At 40.8% G+C, this 18719-nt stretch overlaps 1 protein-coding gene across 11 annotated transcripts in view; it reads left to right on the top strand.

Annotated features, from left to right (window-relative positions):
* col23a1a (collagen type XXIII alpha 1 chain a) overlaps positions 1-18719 on the top strand; it is a 133530-nt gene that overhangs the window by 103123 nt on the left and 11688 nt on the right. For 8 of the 11 annotated variants that reach the window (XM_044205470.1, XM_044205465.1, XM_044205467.1 and 5 more), the window contains 6 exons: positions 6858-6884; positions 6972-6998; positions 9903-9929; positions 10853-10879; positions 15682-15756; positions 17570-17686. In XM_044205470.1, the coding sequence (XP_044061405.1) occupies positions 6858-6884; positions 6972-6998; positions 9903-9929; positions 10853-10879; positions 15682-15756; positions 17570-17686 (300 nt within the window). Of the gene's footprint in view, positions 1-6857; positions 6885-6971; positions 6999-9902; positions 9930-10852; positions 10880-15239; positions 15300-15681; positions 15757-17569; positions 17687-18719 lie in introns of all 11 variants that reach the window. The other 3 variants (XM_044205471.1, XM_044205468.1, XM_044205473.1) reach the window with 2 other exon arrangements.

Consider the following 18719-nt stretch of genomic DNA (forward strand, 5'->3'; position numbering starts at 1 on the left):
TATTCATCTTTGTCACTGTCTTCATTAGAAATCCCAAAGTTGTGGCACGTTATAGTGTTTCTAACTTTAAAACATGTGCTTAATTAAATGATGTAATGTATTACTTTAAAGCTGCATAATCTGGGTAATCCTTCCTAGTCTAGTTAGCATAATGAAATCAATCCTTACAACTCTATAATTACATAGATGAAACAATATTACAAGTGGAGCTAAGTGTAAGAGGCAGCTTCCTGTTATGATGCATATGTGCAGGTATGATGACTAAGGACGCTGCGTGTATGAAGTTACAGTGAAACAACAGCAGATTAATCATACTGGCAATTAACATGGAAAGCACATTATTTCATTTAGCAGCAACACAGATGATCAAGTTTCAAACACTGAAGTTTAAAAAGGGCCATTCTTCCTGTTGGGTAGCAGCGAATGCGTATCTGTGTCCATATGTGCAGATGTGTGTCAAGTCCATCCAACCACCCATAGTTCATGTAGATCTCTGTAACAAAGGCCAGAGCTGTGGAAGTGGTCAGAGGTCTGTGTGTGTGTGTATGTGAGTGTGCGATATGTTTTCACACCAATAACTTCCTTCACATGGACTGCTCATATGGAGAGGGCATGCGCACATCAACACAAATGAGTCAAGTCAGTTTCCGGAGAGCACTGCGGTGCTAACTGTGCTGAGCCAGTGACTTGTGCCAACAAATTTTCTTTCTTTATTTTTCCATTGTTAAAACAAACAGCTAGATTGCTTTCCAGCTCTTTTTTTCTTGCCCTCTCTCACCCTTATTATGTCTCCTTTAACCCTCAGCAGGCAGGTCTTAATTCTGTGGCTGTCCACATTAAAACATCATTCAACAGTACGAACATAACAATTTCAGTGGTCAAAAGTAACTAAGTACATTAATTCATACTTTGAGTATTTCCATTTTCTGCTACTTCATACTTCTACTCCAATACAATTCAGAGGCAAATATTTACTATTTATAATATACTTTTTTCTCCACTACATTTATTTGATAACTTTAGTTACTTTGCAGATTCAGATTAATAATACAAAATATAATCTACAAATAAATTATGATGTATTTACATAAGTAAAGATAAGACTTTATTGATCCCCGGGGAAATCACAAGCTACCTAGCAGCATATAAAGTAATTAAAATAAGCCCCACTTTTACCAGCTGCAACATTAAGGTGATTCTTACACACTAATGCATCAATAATGAAAAAACAATAATAAAGTATACATTATTCTGAAATGGGCCATTCTGCATAATGAGTACTTTTGTACTTTTACTTGAGTGAAATTTTTAATGCATGAATTTTACTTATAACAAAGTATTTCTGCACTGTGATATTGCTATTTTTACATAAGTTAAAGATCTGGATCCTTCTTCCACCACTGAACAATTGTCATATAAGCTATGTCCACACACGTGCGCATGTTTGCCAGTGTGTGAGCGTGCATGTGCTGCACTTCTTTCAGGTGGCATACACATGTCTCGCAGTTGTTAGGTTCATCAGACTAATGCATACAGCAGTCCACTTCATAACACCAAGTGTGTGTGTGTGTGTGTGTGTGTGTGTGTGTGTGTGTGTGTGTGTGTGTGTGTGTGTGTGTGTGTGTGTGTGTGTGTGAGTGTGCGTGTTTGTGCGTGCTGATGTATGTTTTCTCTCCTCATATAACCCCTGTCACTTCTTCCTCTCATAAATCACAGGCGAGGGGTTTGAGTTTCAGAAAAGAGCCTCCCCACTGTCAAACAATCAAAATCAGACAGACTGACAGAACAGTGCAGAGAAGTAAACACACCCCCACACACACACACCAGTTGATTCTCATTCATATGTGCAGTCACTAGCATGCCCAGCCTCTAGCGTGTTTATACGAAAGTGCCAGTCTGTGAAAGGCGGCGGACCTCACTCAGCAGAAACAAGCCAAAGCTTCCATTGTTCAGCCTTCCAGGCCGCTGAGCGCAGATTGAAGCCAGACAGTCACCCGACAGCATGTCAGTAATTTTCTGTCCCAAACACACAGCACTCTGGTATGCTTTATTGTGCTCTTTGGTTCTGGATGTAGCCAGTATTTTTTTTAAAGAGACAAATGTATCACAAATTATGTTCATGTAGCCCTGACATAGAGTGGAGTTTTGTCCCTGTGGCAACATGAAAGTAACTAGAGAGGAGGGGTTGGTGGATCACTGCAAGAGAGGAAAAGATATCAAAGGATGCAAGAGAAGTAAGGAAAGTAGAACCAGGAGAAAAGAAAGGAAAGGGTTCTCTCACTCTCCCCATCTTCCTTAATTTTGACGTCACATAATTAAACTCATTGAGCCTAATGTGTGCGACACATTGTCATGTGTGTTTCTGGTCTGATGTGCAGACACCAAGTTTTCATGCCGCATCCTCAACAATTACACCCTACTGGATAATTACCAGTCTGCACCATAGGGAGTACAATAAAGACAGTAAAGACGCCCCTCGCCCTTGTTTCATTGGGATTAAGACACACACATATGCATGTATGAGCATGCACACACACACACACACACACACAAACATAGACACATGCCCTCCTGCAGGCCAAGTTATTTTCCAGAAATGTGTTTAAAAACCCTCTAATTGGTGGGAATGCGGAGTCGAAACTTTTTTTTTATCTGCTGAGGGACGCTGCAGGACAAGATGGCGATGTAGACGAGAAATACACACAAAGAACCACACACATAAAAAGGCATTATTTCATTTTCCCCCACATTCACTTGAGGTTTTGGTGGTAATCTCTGGCCTATTTTCTCACTTTTTCTCAACATTAATCTCCCAGTTTTTTTTTTCTTCTATGGTCCTCTATCCGCACTCCTTCATTTTAATTCCTTTTTATTCTGTGGCCTGATCCATTTGCGGTATGAGAGAGATTTTAGTAGTGGCTTTTTTCGTTCAGCCTGTTCTATTTTTATTTGAATTGCAGCTTCTTTTTTTTTCGCCTCACAGACTGATGCGTACTGTAGGTTGTACCACACTGGAGGTACAGTTTAACAATGTAGCTATACGCAAAGAAAAGCACAGAATATATTAAGGGCCACACATCAAAATCCAATTTCCCCTGCTCCCGTGTCGCTGACTCTTACTCTTATTCATATAAACCCTACTGGCCCATTTTGCCCTTGGTTTCCATTAAAAGTTCCTTCTGACCGCTGTTACTGATTTAAGTAAGGCTCATATATTTTAAAGTTTCTCTTATCAGTCATAGAGGAGCTTCCTGGACTGCTGTATTGTTGGTTGAATTATTGCTCCAGGTAGCTATGGCAATTCTAGGTCTTGTTTATTTCCATATTGGATACCAGTTAAGTAAGAAAGGTCATACAGGTTACAGTATCTACTATATGCTGCTGGTGTCTGCAAACTGTCAGCTGCCAGATATTAGATACACGGGTTTTATTGTTGAGAATTAACCCACTCTCTCACACACACAAAGGAAGAGACACACACAGCAATGGTACCTACAGTTCACAGGCCGCTGTGTGGCTTGTTAGCAGCAATAAATCAGTCTGTTTTTGCTCCGGTTCAGATTTTGCAGCAGCCGATGACCTCACCATGTACACCTCTTCTACTCATCCTGACGAGTCTTGAAGGAGCGGGGGCCCTGATAAACGCTGCCAGATGCAGAGATATCACTTCATACACACACACACACACACACACACACACACACACAGACAGATACACATATATTCCAATGCATAGATCTAGAGATATGGACACAGATACTCAGGAAAAACTCACTGCAACCTTTGTAGGCTGATTCAAATTTTCACACTTGCATTATTGACATGATAAACACAGCGTGCTGCATTTAATAGAGTGGTGAAACTACAAGCTGTCCTGGACTGTATGTAGCATCCAGTGAAGGAAAATACAGAGTATTACATCCTTACTCTTCACACTCCTCTCAACATTAGACAGTCATGGTGAAATTATTGCCGTCTGATTGGTCCCAGTCATTTGTTCCACCCCAGTCTCAGCCACCTACTGCTGCTTTCACAAGGGGCCCTTAATCAAAAGACATCAGGAGCCTCAAAGGCTTTTCACCATACTTTTTACAGGCTAACCACTTAAGTTTTTGAAGAGAGTTTAAAGCCATGCTGTCCCATTACAAGACTAAAGAGGGGCAGCAAAGGATCACATGAATTATTAATGAGAGCAGTATCATTCCCTCCATCCTGCTTCACCTCTTCCCTCCGTCCTTATGTGCCTACTGTCCATCCATCAAAGCAGGCAGTGATGATACTGTGGTAGGTTTTCACTGCAGGACTTCAGGCCGGATAGCACCCATGGGGCTGGTAAAGCAGGGAGATGAAGAGAAAAGCCCAACTTATGTAAGCCATCCAAGGCCAGAGATGACGATTGTTAATGATGGTTTCCAGTCTGCAGAGCCACCAGGACTGTGAAGGGCCCAGGGGACCCTGTAAAAACTGTTAGCTTAACATCGAGTATGGTTGTTAAGGAGGAAGCTTCAACATTAGCCTTTACCACATACATCACATTTAAGTGTTTTTGGAAAGTTTGATCCAAGAGCTGTTCTTTTATGTTTAAGTAGGGATCTAAAGGTTTGTGCCTTTGAAGTGAGTGTTGCTTTGCAGAGGAGGTTCAATGACTGCTCGACTGTTTTTATTGAGGTAAACAAAGTGGACAACTCCAACTGCTGTTTCAGCACTTGGGTGAGGTTGGATAGGGACTTTAAACGTACTTAACTGCCTGTTGGATTATCTCATCACCACAGACACACAGAGACAGGGTAGATGTGGGGTTCTGTGGAAGAGGAATGCAGCTGGACCAAATCCACCCACAGTCTATCATGTTGGACACCACACTCTAAATCTTAGCATAATTATAAACCACAACCACCTGGAAACATCTTAATATCCGAGTCCATGTACGCACAAACACACACACACACACACACACACACACACACAGTTAAATGGGGCAGGATATATATAGAACATTTGTATAAAAAGCAAAAAAACACTTTCTTTCTTTTCCTACTTTCTCATTTCCAACAGTTGCAGCTGTTTCTCTCTGTCGTTTACAAGCACACTTTTTACTGTCCTCACTTGATGTGTTTGTCTTAATGCGCACTACTACTTATTACTTATATTATTACTTATATTATTACATTGTATTATTATACCGTATTATCATCATCAACCGGAAAACCCACTTGGTACTTCACACTTATTTTATTTTATACTTATACCCACCTGGTACTTAATTTATTTTCTGACCTATATTATAGTGTATTGTATTATATTTTTTGCTAGTACTTTTTCCTGTGTGCACTGACGTAAAGGCGAGTTGCTGTAACAAAGAGTTTCCCTTCAGGGATCAATAAAGTATTTCTGATTTCTGATTTCTGATTGTCTTACCAAATCCACTTAGTTGTTTTTCCTAAGCTAAGATCATTTACATTGTTTCCTGAGAGATATGGAGACAAGACTCAAACATTATAAAATACTAATAAATAACAGCCGGTTTATGATATTTTGGAGAGGGAAGATAGTTTTGTCTGGGGATTTAAAACAAATATCTCTTCGGCAGACTTATAGTAGGCCTAGATGTTTTTGAAGCCAGTCATTAAAGGAATAGTTTTACATTTTTGGAAATACACTTTCTTGCTGAGAGTTGCTGAGAGAGAAGATGGATACCACTCTCATGTCTGTACACTAAATATGAAGTTAGAGAGAGGAGAAGCTTAGCTAGCATAAAGACTGGAAACAGGGGGAACAGCTAGCCTAGCTCTGTCTGAAGGTAAAAATAATCTGTCAGCACCTCTAAAGTTTACTAATTAACACATTATATCTTGTTTGTTTAATCTGTACAAAAACTGAAGTGTAAAAATGTCAAGGTGTGGTTTTATGGGGGCTATGTGTCAGACTATTTCTTTGCCAGTCACAGTGATTAGCTAAGCTAACCGTTTTGTGACTCTAACTCTGTGTTTAATGCCCATACTGCACATGAGAGTGGTATCAATCTCCTCAGCTATCTCTTGGCAAGAAAGTGAATAAGCAGATTTCCCAAAATGGCAAACTATTTCTTTAAAGTGGTCATATTATGCTTTTTGGCTATTTTCCTTTTTTGTGCATGTAATAGGTTTGCAAAGTGAATAAGCCCAAAGTCCACCCCAATGGGTGTTACCCTCTCCCACATAAAACACTGCTCCTGAAATGCCTGAAAACAGCTCAATTGTAGTCGAGCCTTAACTTCCGTAACGTATCTACGTCACTATGTAACACGTGTTATAATGCACGAATTGAGCAGTTTCTACAAGTACACTTAAATATGAAATTAAAATAACGTTAGATACCCTCCAGGCAGTCAATAAAGTTGTTACTGTGATGTAGAGACAGTGCACAGTTAAAACATCACCTATGAAAGATAAATTAGTTACAAATTAATAACTTACCACTCTGAAACGTCTTGCTCCAGTTTCGGTTGTGAAGCTGGTTCGGGTTGTTGGAACATGTATGGCTGAACCGAAGACATAGTTAGCGGCTGAAGCTTTGTTTTGGATCACACTACTCCCAACAAAGACTGAATAGAAGTGAGATGCCTCACTCAATAGCTAACACACAGGTTTTGTTCAAGACACAGGGTGAAAAGAGGTGCTGCAGCAATGTGCAATATGAGCAAAAATATGGTGTTTTTTGAAAATTAAACCATGTAAACCTATTCTGGTACAACCCCAAAATATAATTATGAACCTGAAAATGAGCATAATATGACCACTTTAATGGTTCTGCGTCTACATGGCTCCCATAACATTGTACTTTTGTCTTTTCATAATTGTTCTTTATCTGTCCAACAGGGTCCACTTGGCTTGGATGGAAGACCAGTAAGTATTCCCATAAGCAAATGTATAAAACATGCTTTAAGTGACTGATAATAGTTTAATTTTCACTGTTTAATTTTCTCCCCTCAGGGTTTACCAGGTCCCAAGGGAAGCCAGGTACACCAGCACACACCTGTTGTCTTGTTTTGGTTTTATAATAACACATATCACTTACACTGAAGATTTTCTAACTGTGAATCCAGGTGGGTATTTGGCCTGTAAAACAGGTGATGGTTTCCTAAACTTCATCAATCATTTTTACTGTTCCTAAGGGAATGTCGCAAGTGAGTGAAAAGTCCACGGTAGCCATCTTGTTTCTTGTTCCACCTCTTAAGTCATCCCAGGGCTCACAGCCACGGGGGAGTCATGGCTCAACTGAACCGGGTGCAGAAATCCCCTTTGCACTTCACCCGAGTCCCATCTATCACCCTTTCCCTGAAACGTCGCTGCACTCCCAGACACACCCAGAAGTAGCGTGGAAACGGGCGAAGCAGAGCAAATGGGTTACACACCAGTGGGAAAGTGAGAGAGAGAATAGAGTTTATAACCTTCTACATTGGCTCTTTAAAAAGTCATTATAGTACCCTCTAGCCCCCTCCCCTTCAGCCCTTCTCTCTGGTCACTTTGTAAACCCCTCACAGCATAATGAGAGCTGTTTGACTAGCTCCTCTCCAAACACCATTAAGCTGTTGTTTCCTGCAAAAGGAGACTTCAAGCTGGGTCTGTCCTTTAAGAGGACTCTCCCATCACAGAGAGTCTGCCGTAAAACCCTGACAGGTGTGACACAGACCTCATGACCAGAGTCATATAAATACTCAAGAGATGTTGCAGGAGATGAAAACAGGAGAACAAAGGATAAAAGTGGTAGAATAATAAGATTGATTTGTTGATAAATGATGGCCAGGAGAGACACAAGGTTAGCATACAGGAATAAATCAAGTTTAAAGGAATGCTGAAAAGGACATTCAAGGACATTACCATACACTAAAAAAACTAAGATAAGCACAGCTGTAAAGGTTTGTGATAAAAAAACAAAACACGAACAAAAACTTTTTGACAATGAAATTGAAGCTTTCAGACACATCTTGTGTTCTTCATTAGTGGATTGACACAGTTTAGTTAAAAAGCTCTGGAAAACTTCCAGTAATTGGACCTTGTGCTAAGATTTTTTTCTAAAGTCAATAATGAACCTTCAATCTTAACAAAAACTGTTCTTCTTCCAAAATTACATAAATAATACAAGTTGTGTCGTTTTTGTTTGAGGAGGAAAAATATTCATATTAAACAAATGACAAAAATAGTATCACAATTTACGATTGCAAGCATAGACAACATTTTCTGAACTTTTATTACTTCACATTTTAAAAAATATAATCCCTGCCAAAAATACTACAGCTATAATTAAAACTAAAATAAATCAAAAACTACAACTAAACATTTGTAAGAAATATAAAAATTGAAAAGGAAAACCTCCAAACTTACTCAGTAGTCTAACTAATACTACTTTAAGGTTGAAAGAGAAAATCATCTTATTCCTACTGTCTGACACTATCACATTTATAATCGTCTATCACCTTGTTCCAGCTTTTCATTGAAGATATCCAAACACAAGACTCATAGCTGGTTTTTATGGCTGCATCACTGAATCAAATGGAAATATTTATGTTTACTGCATCATTTTATACATATGTTCCAAAATTGTACCTAACATTCTCGACATTTTTGGTCTCTGTAGAAACTTCGGAATCCCGACTGTAATTTGAAATGCAGTTAGCTTTGTTTGAACAATGTTTGTACTGACTATCCAGCCAGGGGAACAAGGAGATTAAAGAGGCTGAACTGAAAATGAAATAAAATAGAAAACTAAAAGCCATCAAAAAATACCCAATGATAATTATACATCTAGGAGTAGCAGCAGGTGTGTCACTTGAATTAAACTTTCTTCCTCCTCCATCTCTCCTTTCCCCGAACAGAGGGGAGGGCAGTGCTGGAGATAAGCTGCTGTTCCCTGTCATCATGTGGCCAGTCACATTAACAAACTGCTTGTCCTCTGCACCAGTCCCCCCCCCCCTTCAGCTCCGTACTCCTGAACACAATTAGAGCTCCAGTCCAGACAAAATGTCTGCCAGACAAAGAAGACATGAGGAAAGGGGGAACAAATTAGAGAGGGAGGCTTCAAGGCAGATCGCATGGCAGATTTAGAGACAGGAGAATGAGGGAACCAGTGTGTGAAATATTGTGGGATGAGTGGAAAGAATAGACAGTTTAGAGAATACAGATATGAAAAAGTTTGACATAAAGGGTGACTGGACTGTAAGAGGTGCTCACTGTAGTCACTTTTAGAGAGACAGTGGCTGAGATCAGAGACAGTTAGTGGCAGGTCTCCATGTAGTCCTCTCTGTCAGTCTCTCTGTCGGGCCTGTTAGCCAGTCTGCGGTTTGTGGTGCCGCCACAAGGGGGGTCCTTGTGCCACTGAGACAGGAATACAGAGAGATGGACGAGGACACAGGACAGCCCGACTGGCAGGGATTAGATCTGCGGGCCTGGTGTTCATAAGACAACGTCACAGTGGGACTGTGTGTCCGTGCCTCACATACTATACATGAGTGCATAGGCCTGTTTTTCAGACCCTGTGTTTTTAGTTAGTGTTTCTAGCATTCCACGACTAAAGCATCTTAAGAGTTCCCCTCTGAGAGAAAGACTGGTGGAGGAACAAAGGAACATGCTGCCCTTTCAGTTTTATCTCTCACCCAAACAGTTTTTATCTCACAAAGAGAAATCTCTCTGCAAGCTCATGTCATACGGTCTTCTTATTGTGACATATGTGGAGGACAGAAATTACTTGTGATTGAGCAGTCTCGATGGCACGGCTGCATTAAGTGGTATTACTGCCTTGCCTTACCATTTGATTTAATGCTCCGTGCTAGAGTTGAAGATGTATTGTATTATGATGTATGTTACTCGAATGATAAGTGATTTATCTGGACCAACTGTCTCCGATTATCTGCTCCCTCCCTACAGGGACCAGCCGGACCCAAGGGAGAAAAGGTATGCTTCAATATGGATTTCAACAACCCTGCTAGACAAGTCAATGCACTGTATGGATGTATTTCTCACATTAATTTACAGGCAGACAGCTTTAGAAAGACACACATGCAGACACACACACTTACACGCACACACAACCTCACAGGTGTTCTCTCCATCGCCCTCCCACGATCACGCGCCCATCAAACGAGCCATACATTACATGTAGTTATGTAGGAGCTCATGTGTCTCCGCACATTCTCACGTCAAGGCACTAAACAGGTTTACAGGCCTTCCGCAGGGCTCGATGATAGCCAGATGTTTTCCCGCTCTGTGAACCTCTGCCCAGCCTAAGAGGTTAGTGACCGTAAGAGCTGCAAGAGTTGGCAGAGGAGGCTCATGCATGTGATCATTTGTGTACGCACTGATGGGTAACTTGTGTGTGTACGTTTTTGCACTCAAGCGAAAATTGTCCAGATAAGCGCAACCACAAGATCAACTGCAGTAAACAGCATCTGTCAGAGCACGATTCAGTCTGATGAGCAGGGACTGCAAATGACGGATGATGCTGAGGTTTTGGAAAATTGGCTCTCTTCATGTAATCATGCTAGTAGCTCCGTGATGAGAACATGAACTCCAAATCCTCATCAGAGAACCGACAATCCCCAGCACGTGCGTTCCCACTTCTACTTAGCCCATCGCGTCCCGTCAGATGATTCCAATTGTGGCCTATCAAATGATTTATGCGGTAAATGTTGACATCCTGAGCTGGTTTGGGGACAGATGACCTTTGATTTGCTTCCTTCCCATACACAAGTCTTAGTTTTTAAGCCTGTCTGTCACAGCTGCTCTACAGTAGCATTATTCTCTGGCATGCCTCGTCCTGTGTGCATATACAGTGGTAATAACTGCTGACAATTGTTATTTTCCTGTTTTTCTCCCAGGGTGACCAAGGAGACGTTGGGCCAAGGGTAAGTCATGTTTTCTGTCTTTGCCTGAGAAGGTGAAACGAGATGTTTTTGACTATTATTTGTGCATTTTAGGAGCTAGTGCTCCTGCTTTTTTCACTACCTGGCTGCAATAACCTTTCCTTTAATTGTGTTTTGTTCCCCAGCAGATCTTTGCTATTTAAAAATGAGCTTCCATCTAAATCTTCCTTCCAGTTTTTGTCCTCTTTCTCTTGTTTTGTCTTTCTCTGTCTCTGCAAGTTTTTAATCTTCACTCCTCTTTAAGGTCAAGAGACACTTCGCTTTCCATTCAGTCATTTTAAGAAGTGAATTTTCTTTGAAATTTGAAAAAAGAATTGTGCATCAATTGAGAACTTCATAAAAAAATCTATCTTTGCTGTTTCCCTTTACATTTTATATTGACAGAAACTAAGTTAAACAACAGGTCCCACAAAAGGTCCTACCATAATTAAAGCTGTAACGAACATTTGCATAACACACACCTTTGTCTGAATGACAAAAAGCCATTACTTTTAAGGGAAAGTTTAGAGATTTAGATGAGTAGATTGATACCACTCTCATGTCTCTACAGTAAACATGCTATAGCCAGCAGCACAGTTAGTTAACCTGGCTCTGTCCAAAGGTAACAAAAGCTGCACCCATACATGCACAAATAAAAGTGTCTTAGGATTGCAGGAGGACACCTACACTAACACAGGGAGGATATGCAGCTGAGATTCAAACCCAGTCCAGGAAGAGAGGAATTGTCTTTCTTCAGAGTTTTTATAACATCTGAAAAACCACTCATCATTTCCTTGTTATCACACTGGGGGAACAAAGTGCATGTGCAAACAGACAAATGTGAAAACACTTCTGATCACAAGTTTTGTCAAGTTTTGTTCTATCCACATAACCATCAACACTCGAGGCAAGTCTTTTAACAGTCCAAAAGAAAAGTGTGTTTATGCTGTGCGGCTTCCCCAGCAACTGCACCAACAACATAGTCCGGCTCCTATGATGAGGTTTGAGTTGCCCACATCTCCAAAACCAAAGATGAGAAATGATGATATTAAAGAACGATGGAAATACTTAAACCTCACCATCAAAACCCAAAGGTTGGGGCAGCACACCAAAGCTGCCATCTAGTCTCGACCAAACTATGTTTTTTTAATATTACAGCGTAACCTCGCTCTGCATCTGCTCCATGTTGTCAGTGTTGTCTTTAATGTGATATCATTCCGCCCGCTATGAGATCTATGTAATTATCTCCCATTTTATTCGCTATGGTTTGAAAATAAGCCCCCTGTGCTTTATATGGTAAATGGCTCTTTGAAGAAGTCATGTACTTCATGGATCCTGAATGTTTTTCTGATTTCATTATGTTTAGAATATAATATCAGGTCAAGGTCACACTTCTACACATGCAAATATATATATATGTGTATATATATATATATATGCATATATATATATTCTACTGAGGTAATCTATGCATTGTTTGGGGTTTAAACCCAAATATCCAGACGCCTGTTATTTTCATGCTTTTGTCTGTAACTTTTCTCCATTTCCCAGAAAATGATAAATTGTAGAAACATAACGTAGAACTGAAATGACTAGTCGATTAATTAATTAGTCATTCAACAAAAAATTAATCTGCAGAAATGTTGATAATTGATTAATTGTTTATGTTATTTTTTAAGGAAATGTGACAATAGTTCACTGGTTGAAGTGTGAATATTTGAATTAAATAAAATAAGATGAATTAATCAATCAGATTATTCAAAAAAGAAAATATTCAGTTGCAGCCCTATATCAAACACTGTAAACTCATTATACATGTAAATTAAAGTCTAAATGAAATATGGCCTCAATTAATCACATGGGAGCACTATAATCAAAGTTGTATGCCTTTTAAATGCCACAAATGCAGCCTCTGTCCAAATTATTCAAATTATGCTTTTTTCCCCTAATGTTTGTTTGTTTGATGCTGGATTTGCAGTTGACTCCGTGCAAAACCAGATATATTTAGATGTATTTTTCAGATACATTCAGCAAATTCAGATAAATCATGTGGCCAGCAGAACCTTATAAATATTTCAATTGACAGAGCCCAACAGAACTGGTCATTATTATTTCATAACCATTTGTTTCAAAGGGCTAATATTCTATGGAGTTCTTCATAAACACTAGTGAATTATCTTCATTAATAATTACCTGTCCTCACTGATTTGCTGTCCACATAATGGTACTATAACTATCTATACCAGACAAAACCTGTTAGCCATTTCCGTATGGCCTGTCTTATGAGGACCATAACTCTGACTTTGAGCCACAAACTTTCAAAATCCTCACACACATGATATTTATAAATAATTACAAATGTTCCTCTTAAAAGGCCTAACCTCCTTTTGTAACCACTTGCTGCTTGTCTTTCTTATTATTAACATTCTTTAGCAAGTATCCAACAAATGACAAAGTTTGGAATAATAATTAGAAATAGATGCGTAGTCATAAATATTCTAAGAGTTGGAGCATGACAATATTGGCATAACAGTGTGTGTAAGAGTATTGGAGACTGAATGGCTATTGTTTTATAGCAGAGCACAAATGGAGTGTAAATTTGACAGGGCTGCCCAGCGGAACAATATTTATGATGCGGATCAGAAACGTTACAGGAATTCCTGATTCCTACCAAGGCGTACGCCATTTGATTTCCCAGCCTATCCCTTCAGACTTTGAGGTAATAGTTTGTGCAAGGATTAAATCGTTTTGGCATTCTGCATTATGTAGTTCTTCCAAATAATAAATATTGCACTTGGACGCGGCTTCTGGAGCTTGGATGTCCTTGGATGAGTGTGCAGCCTCAGAGTATCGCTTAGAGACACAGGCTTGGTTCAAAACAAACCCTGCAGCTCTTAAAACTACTGTAGTTGTGAATGAGGTTTGGCACTGGGGTACATTTTCATAGATATGGCTAGATAGGTTAGCAAATGAAAAACTGTTGGTCTCTGAATGTTTAAAATATGACAGCTATGAATCAAAGCTCAAAGGTTTACTGAGGCTGAGCAGATAAATTTGGTGCAGTGGGAGTACATCATCAGTACATAAGCTTAGTCATCACCTTGCCCTGATCTCAACATGGTATGCTGATTCACCTCTGAACTCTATGAGAGGATGAGAGAACAAAACAGGAAGTGGCCATGAATCTCTGTCAACCTGTGACTTCCTGTCAATCCATCAGTTTCAGTGCCTTTGTCAGGCTGAATCTGGTCCCAGAACAGACTACAAACACAGGATAACAGGGGTATTAAAACACAATCAGATGTTATAGAACCACCAAAAACATGTGACAGAAGGTCATGTTTCTCCAAAGTAACTTTTATTGAAAGGCATAAAGCTGGTAGCCATTTTTCCCAGCATCCATACTGTCAAATCCATACTGGGGACATCGTTGCTGCATGTTTTGGTTCGACTTGTGACTGTGTTGAAAGACAAGGCACGATGGGAGTTTCATCCCCAGCCAAAGCCTCCTCTTGCCTCCCCCAGAGCAGCTACAAAAAGGCCATGGGTAGACAGGGCTCGGAGGTTGAATGGCTGTTTGTCTTAGCATCAGCCTAAGGTCTGATGAGAATGAGGTAAAGGGGAAGCCCACTGTGAAACTCTTATGTGTATTTGGTCTTCATGGTGGGAACGGTGTGAATGAGTGAATGTGACAGTGAGGAGAGAGGAGTGTATAGGCAAAGAGAGAAGAAGGAGGGGTCTGCGGTGTCGGAAAAACCTCAGCTATCCAACACTCACCGCAGCCTGTTAACGAAAACCTCATGAGCAGGCTAGCATCTCTCCTTCTTTCTCTACCTACTATCCCTCTGCTGTTCTTCCTCCCTCCTCTCCAGATCTTCTCTCCATCCTTCCCTCCCTCCCATGTGTTTTTGGAGGGAACTCACCCAGAGAAGCAGCGCAGTGCTCCGAGCTCTCTGGCGGCAGACAAACTCTGCTCCTTTCAGCTTGACAGACAATGATCACAGTTGCCGTCTGTCGGCTGGAAAGAGCCAAGCCACCTCTGTTTGGTTTGGTCGCAAAGAGAAGGATGGGAAGATATTAAATGGAACACACACACACACACACAATTAAATACATGTTTGAGTGAGAGACCCAGGATAAAGTTTCTGAAAGGGCAAAGGGGACAGTTACTGGGTCTTAGTTGTGATATAGCAGGATTTCTCAGTTTTAAAGGAACGTATATCTCACTATTTGCAGATGATGTAATTTTGTTCTTTACATTAAATCTGCAGAATTTGTAAATGTGTATCTTGACAAATGAGGCTACTTAAATCCTGAGCTACTGTAAGTTGCTCACCTTTCCCTTATCACTTCCTCTCTTCAGGGTCCTCCTAACTACAGCACACATGCAGGTCTGCACAGTAATCAGATTCTCGCCGTCAAGGTTTGTCCCTCCAAGTGAACTGTTCCTTAGTCATCCCAGCAGTCACTGTTCTCTGTCAGGCTGCTGATCTGTCACTATCCCTGCCGATAGAGGAGCAAAACACTCTTCTTGAGCTATCTCTTTTGGCTGACAGCTGCAGAGGCTGCTGAGCTCTCATCTCTGTTTTTCCCACAGCAGTTATTTCCCTCATTGTTGGACTCTGCAAGATCTGAATTCTCTCAGTTAACTACAGATTTCTTTCACTCATTTATCTCTTTCTCTTCTCCCCCTCTTTTGTCATTCAACATGCTCCATGTCCTCTCTTCTCTCTTTTTCTCTTTCACCTCTTTCCTTTTCTGCTGTCTTTCTACGTTTTGTCCCTGCTGCACCTCATGCATCTCAGATGGTCTTCCCCCGATATGACCATAGCTTTCTCTCTGGAGAGCAGTCCAGCAGCTTTCAGAGACGCTTTCTGAAGGTAGACAAATCTAAGGCATGTGTGCACTTTTAACACTTTAACCAACCGTTCTTATTGATGTTCTGATCAGTCATGCATCTTCCTTTTTTCTCACTTTCTTCTCATGTTGCACTGAATTGATTTCATGTTTGATATTTTTTTCATAATTTTCCTGTGTGTGCTGGCTTGTTGAATGACTGATTAGGTGAAATTGTTTGTATAAAAGTTCTGAAGCATCCAAAAAAAATAGGAAAACATCTCGAAAGTTGAACCACACACATTTCAGAATGGCTCAAGAAATGTGTGCTTCTCATTACAAGGAGAATACCAATACTTTATTAGTGACAGTTTAGTTTAAGTCTGAGCTTAATAGAGACATAATAATTATCAGTGCAAGGAAATCAGGTTTTAGTCTTCTGTTTGAAGGTCTTGGTAATATCATTTCCATGAAAGGGCTTGCTGTACCATGTTGCTTGCCGCAACAAAGCAAACCATAATGCACCACATGTCTGTAGAGATGAGAGGGTGCAGAGGAAGTGTCACCATGTGACTATAGAGACAGTCTACATCCCTTTCAGTGGTGAGCAAGACTTTTAGGGCGTTAATGGTTTCTGTTTGGCGTAAACATGAGGGTGGAAGTCATCAGAAAGAAACATGTCCCCAATTAGATGTAAATCCAGTGATGAAAGGATCTTTAATAGGTGGTAACAGTTCTGTTTCTGTTTTGTGAAGCATTAACAGAAACGAAACACCTGTTCAACAGATGATGTTGTTCTCAATTAACAATTACTCATGTGAGAGAGTGCATTTGTCAGCATGAGGGTGTGTTTCACATCTGACTAACTGGATGAGGACTGCTGCTATTGGCCAACTAAACTCTCCCCTCCAGTCTCCCTGTGTTGTCACTTTTTAAGTCTCCATCTATTGGATGAGTAGGGACAACTAGCTAATTAAGCTAACAAGCTACATGCTAATGGAGGAAAAGTTTAATTAGGATTTTGAATTATGCAGAAAGGCCTACATGGTTCGTTCTGTGGATTGTGTTAAAGAAATTTAAAGCGGCTACAATCAATATTTTTATATTGACAATAAATCAGGTGGCTACTTGTATGTGAAAGAAGTCGCTCATAGTTAGGCTTATGAACTGACTCTGCAGTTCTCCTCAGCTCGTCTTTTAGCTCATTGTTTTGGTTTTCCAGCGCCCACAACTTTACTGTTTTGATTGACTCTCATGCCATTGTTTACCCTGTTTCAGTTGTACGCCGATGTACGCCCAGCACAAAACGGCAGATAGACAAAGTTAGCAACTAGCTGGTGGAGAATTAGGAGCTAAAGAGCAGATATTTCCCTCAGGAGTTATTGAAGACCAAAAACAGAGCTAATAGGAGAGTGAATATTGGACTTGAGTGGACACGAACATAACTCCAAATGAATGCTAATGTTTCTCCCTTGTTTGCTAACAAGTTCGCCTTAAAAGCTTAAAAGCCTAAAAACTTAAAAAAGTGATATCAGTGTTGTGCTTGCAGCTTGTTTCTGCTTGTTTCTGCTGCCCCAAGAGGCCAAAAAATCTATTGCTGCAGGCTTCAGGAACATTTGCTATATCTGAAAGTGAATTTGTCACATGCCCTTGACCAAAGAAGTTTAGGCCCAATTCTGACAATTCTGATTGGTTTAAGAAATGCAGACAACCTGCAAGATTTTTTTCCACCTATTGCAAGATGGTAGGGGTTTCTGCCAGTGCTTTCACTTACACTGATTCATGCAAATATAGACTATAGGCAATCCAAGTCTAAAAAATAATGTTTTGCTTTTCCATGGCTTGCTTTTTCATCAGGGTGACCAAGGCCAGGCTGGACCCGCTGGTCCTCCCGGTCCCCCAGGTCCTCCTGGTCCCCGAGGCCCCCCTGGGAACACAGGCAAAGATGGGCCACGTGGCCCTGCTGGAGAGCCGGTAAGAGCTGCTCCTCATGCGTCTCAGTGCCAAATGTACACCCACTACACAAAACAATGCACCCATACACACCCATGCACTCCACTTAGTTGCTGTTATTCTCCTCCATCCTTCCCCCCCTTTTCCTCACCCTCTAACTAAGGTTACACCACAAAGAATGCATTCATTTAAAACACCTCAGTCATCAGGGGCTGCCGTTACCCCAATTGTGTTGAACTGGTATGGTTCAACCGCAGGGTGTGACCAATTGCAAATTGTGTGTCTGTGAGTGTGAGTATGCTGTGTGTGAATGTGCATTTATACACATGTATTAAGGAGGAAAGGGTCTATGCAGTAAATTGCAGTGAACCCATATTCTCATTCTTCCGGGTTTGCCAGTGAGCTGTGGCTTACCTAAAAGCTCCCAGAATAGCAACTCTACTCCTGGCCTCATCTGTTTTGTGTAAGACAGCGGCCACAAAGTTCTCCAACACGCCCCCGTTCTCCCACCCTCCTACCACGACTGTGTCGCTGTGCACCCCTGAAACAGATATGGCACTGCGGCGAGTTCATGGGCAGTTTGCCGGCCTCACCAAACAATAGTTGTGCTCCTCGCCCGAGGCAGTTTGTATTTCTCAAAATGAACTTTCTGCTTCCCAGAGCTTAGTTCACATGCAGTGGCAGCTTAAAGCTGTGGTTATAGGATGGAAGAGAGAGAAAGAGGCTTTGAAGGTAATTTTTGGTTATCCACGTGAAGGAATGAATGCTCTGTTACCCTCAACTGGCACAGAACAGCAAAGGGATTCAAGTGAAAAATGTTGGTTTCAGTGTGGGTGAGTTGAGAGCTTACGCAGAACCGACAAGAGAGAAAGCCAGCACAGCTAAGAAAATGACTAAAAACAGACGGGTCGAAGAGATGGGGCCCATCCCATGACCTAGTCAATTTCAAATGTATTCTTCAAGTTGATTAAAGGCATTGCAAAACACAAAACAGCAAAACAAAGTAGAGTGGTGCTAAGAGCTGCTCCATGTTGTGGGCAGCTGTCTGAATGGG

Source organism: Siniperca chuatsi, linkage group LG8 (assembly GCF_020085105.1).
Source record: "Siniperca chuatsi isolate FFG_IHB_CAS linkage group LG8, ASM2008510v1, whole genome shotgun sequence".
Lineage (NCBI taxonomy): Eukaryota > Metazoa > Chordata > Actinopteri > Centrarchiformes > Sinipercidae > Siniperca > Siniperca chuatsi.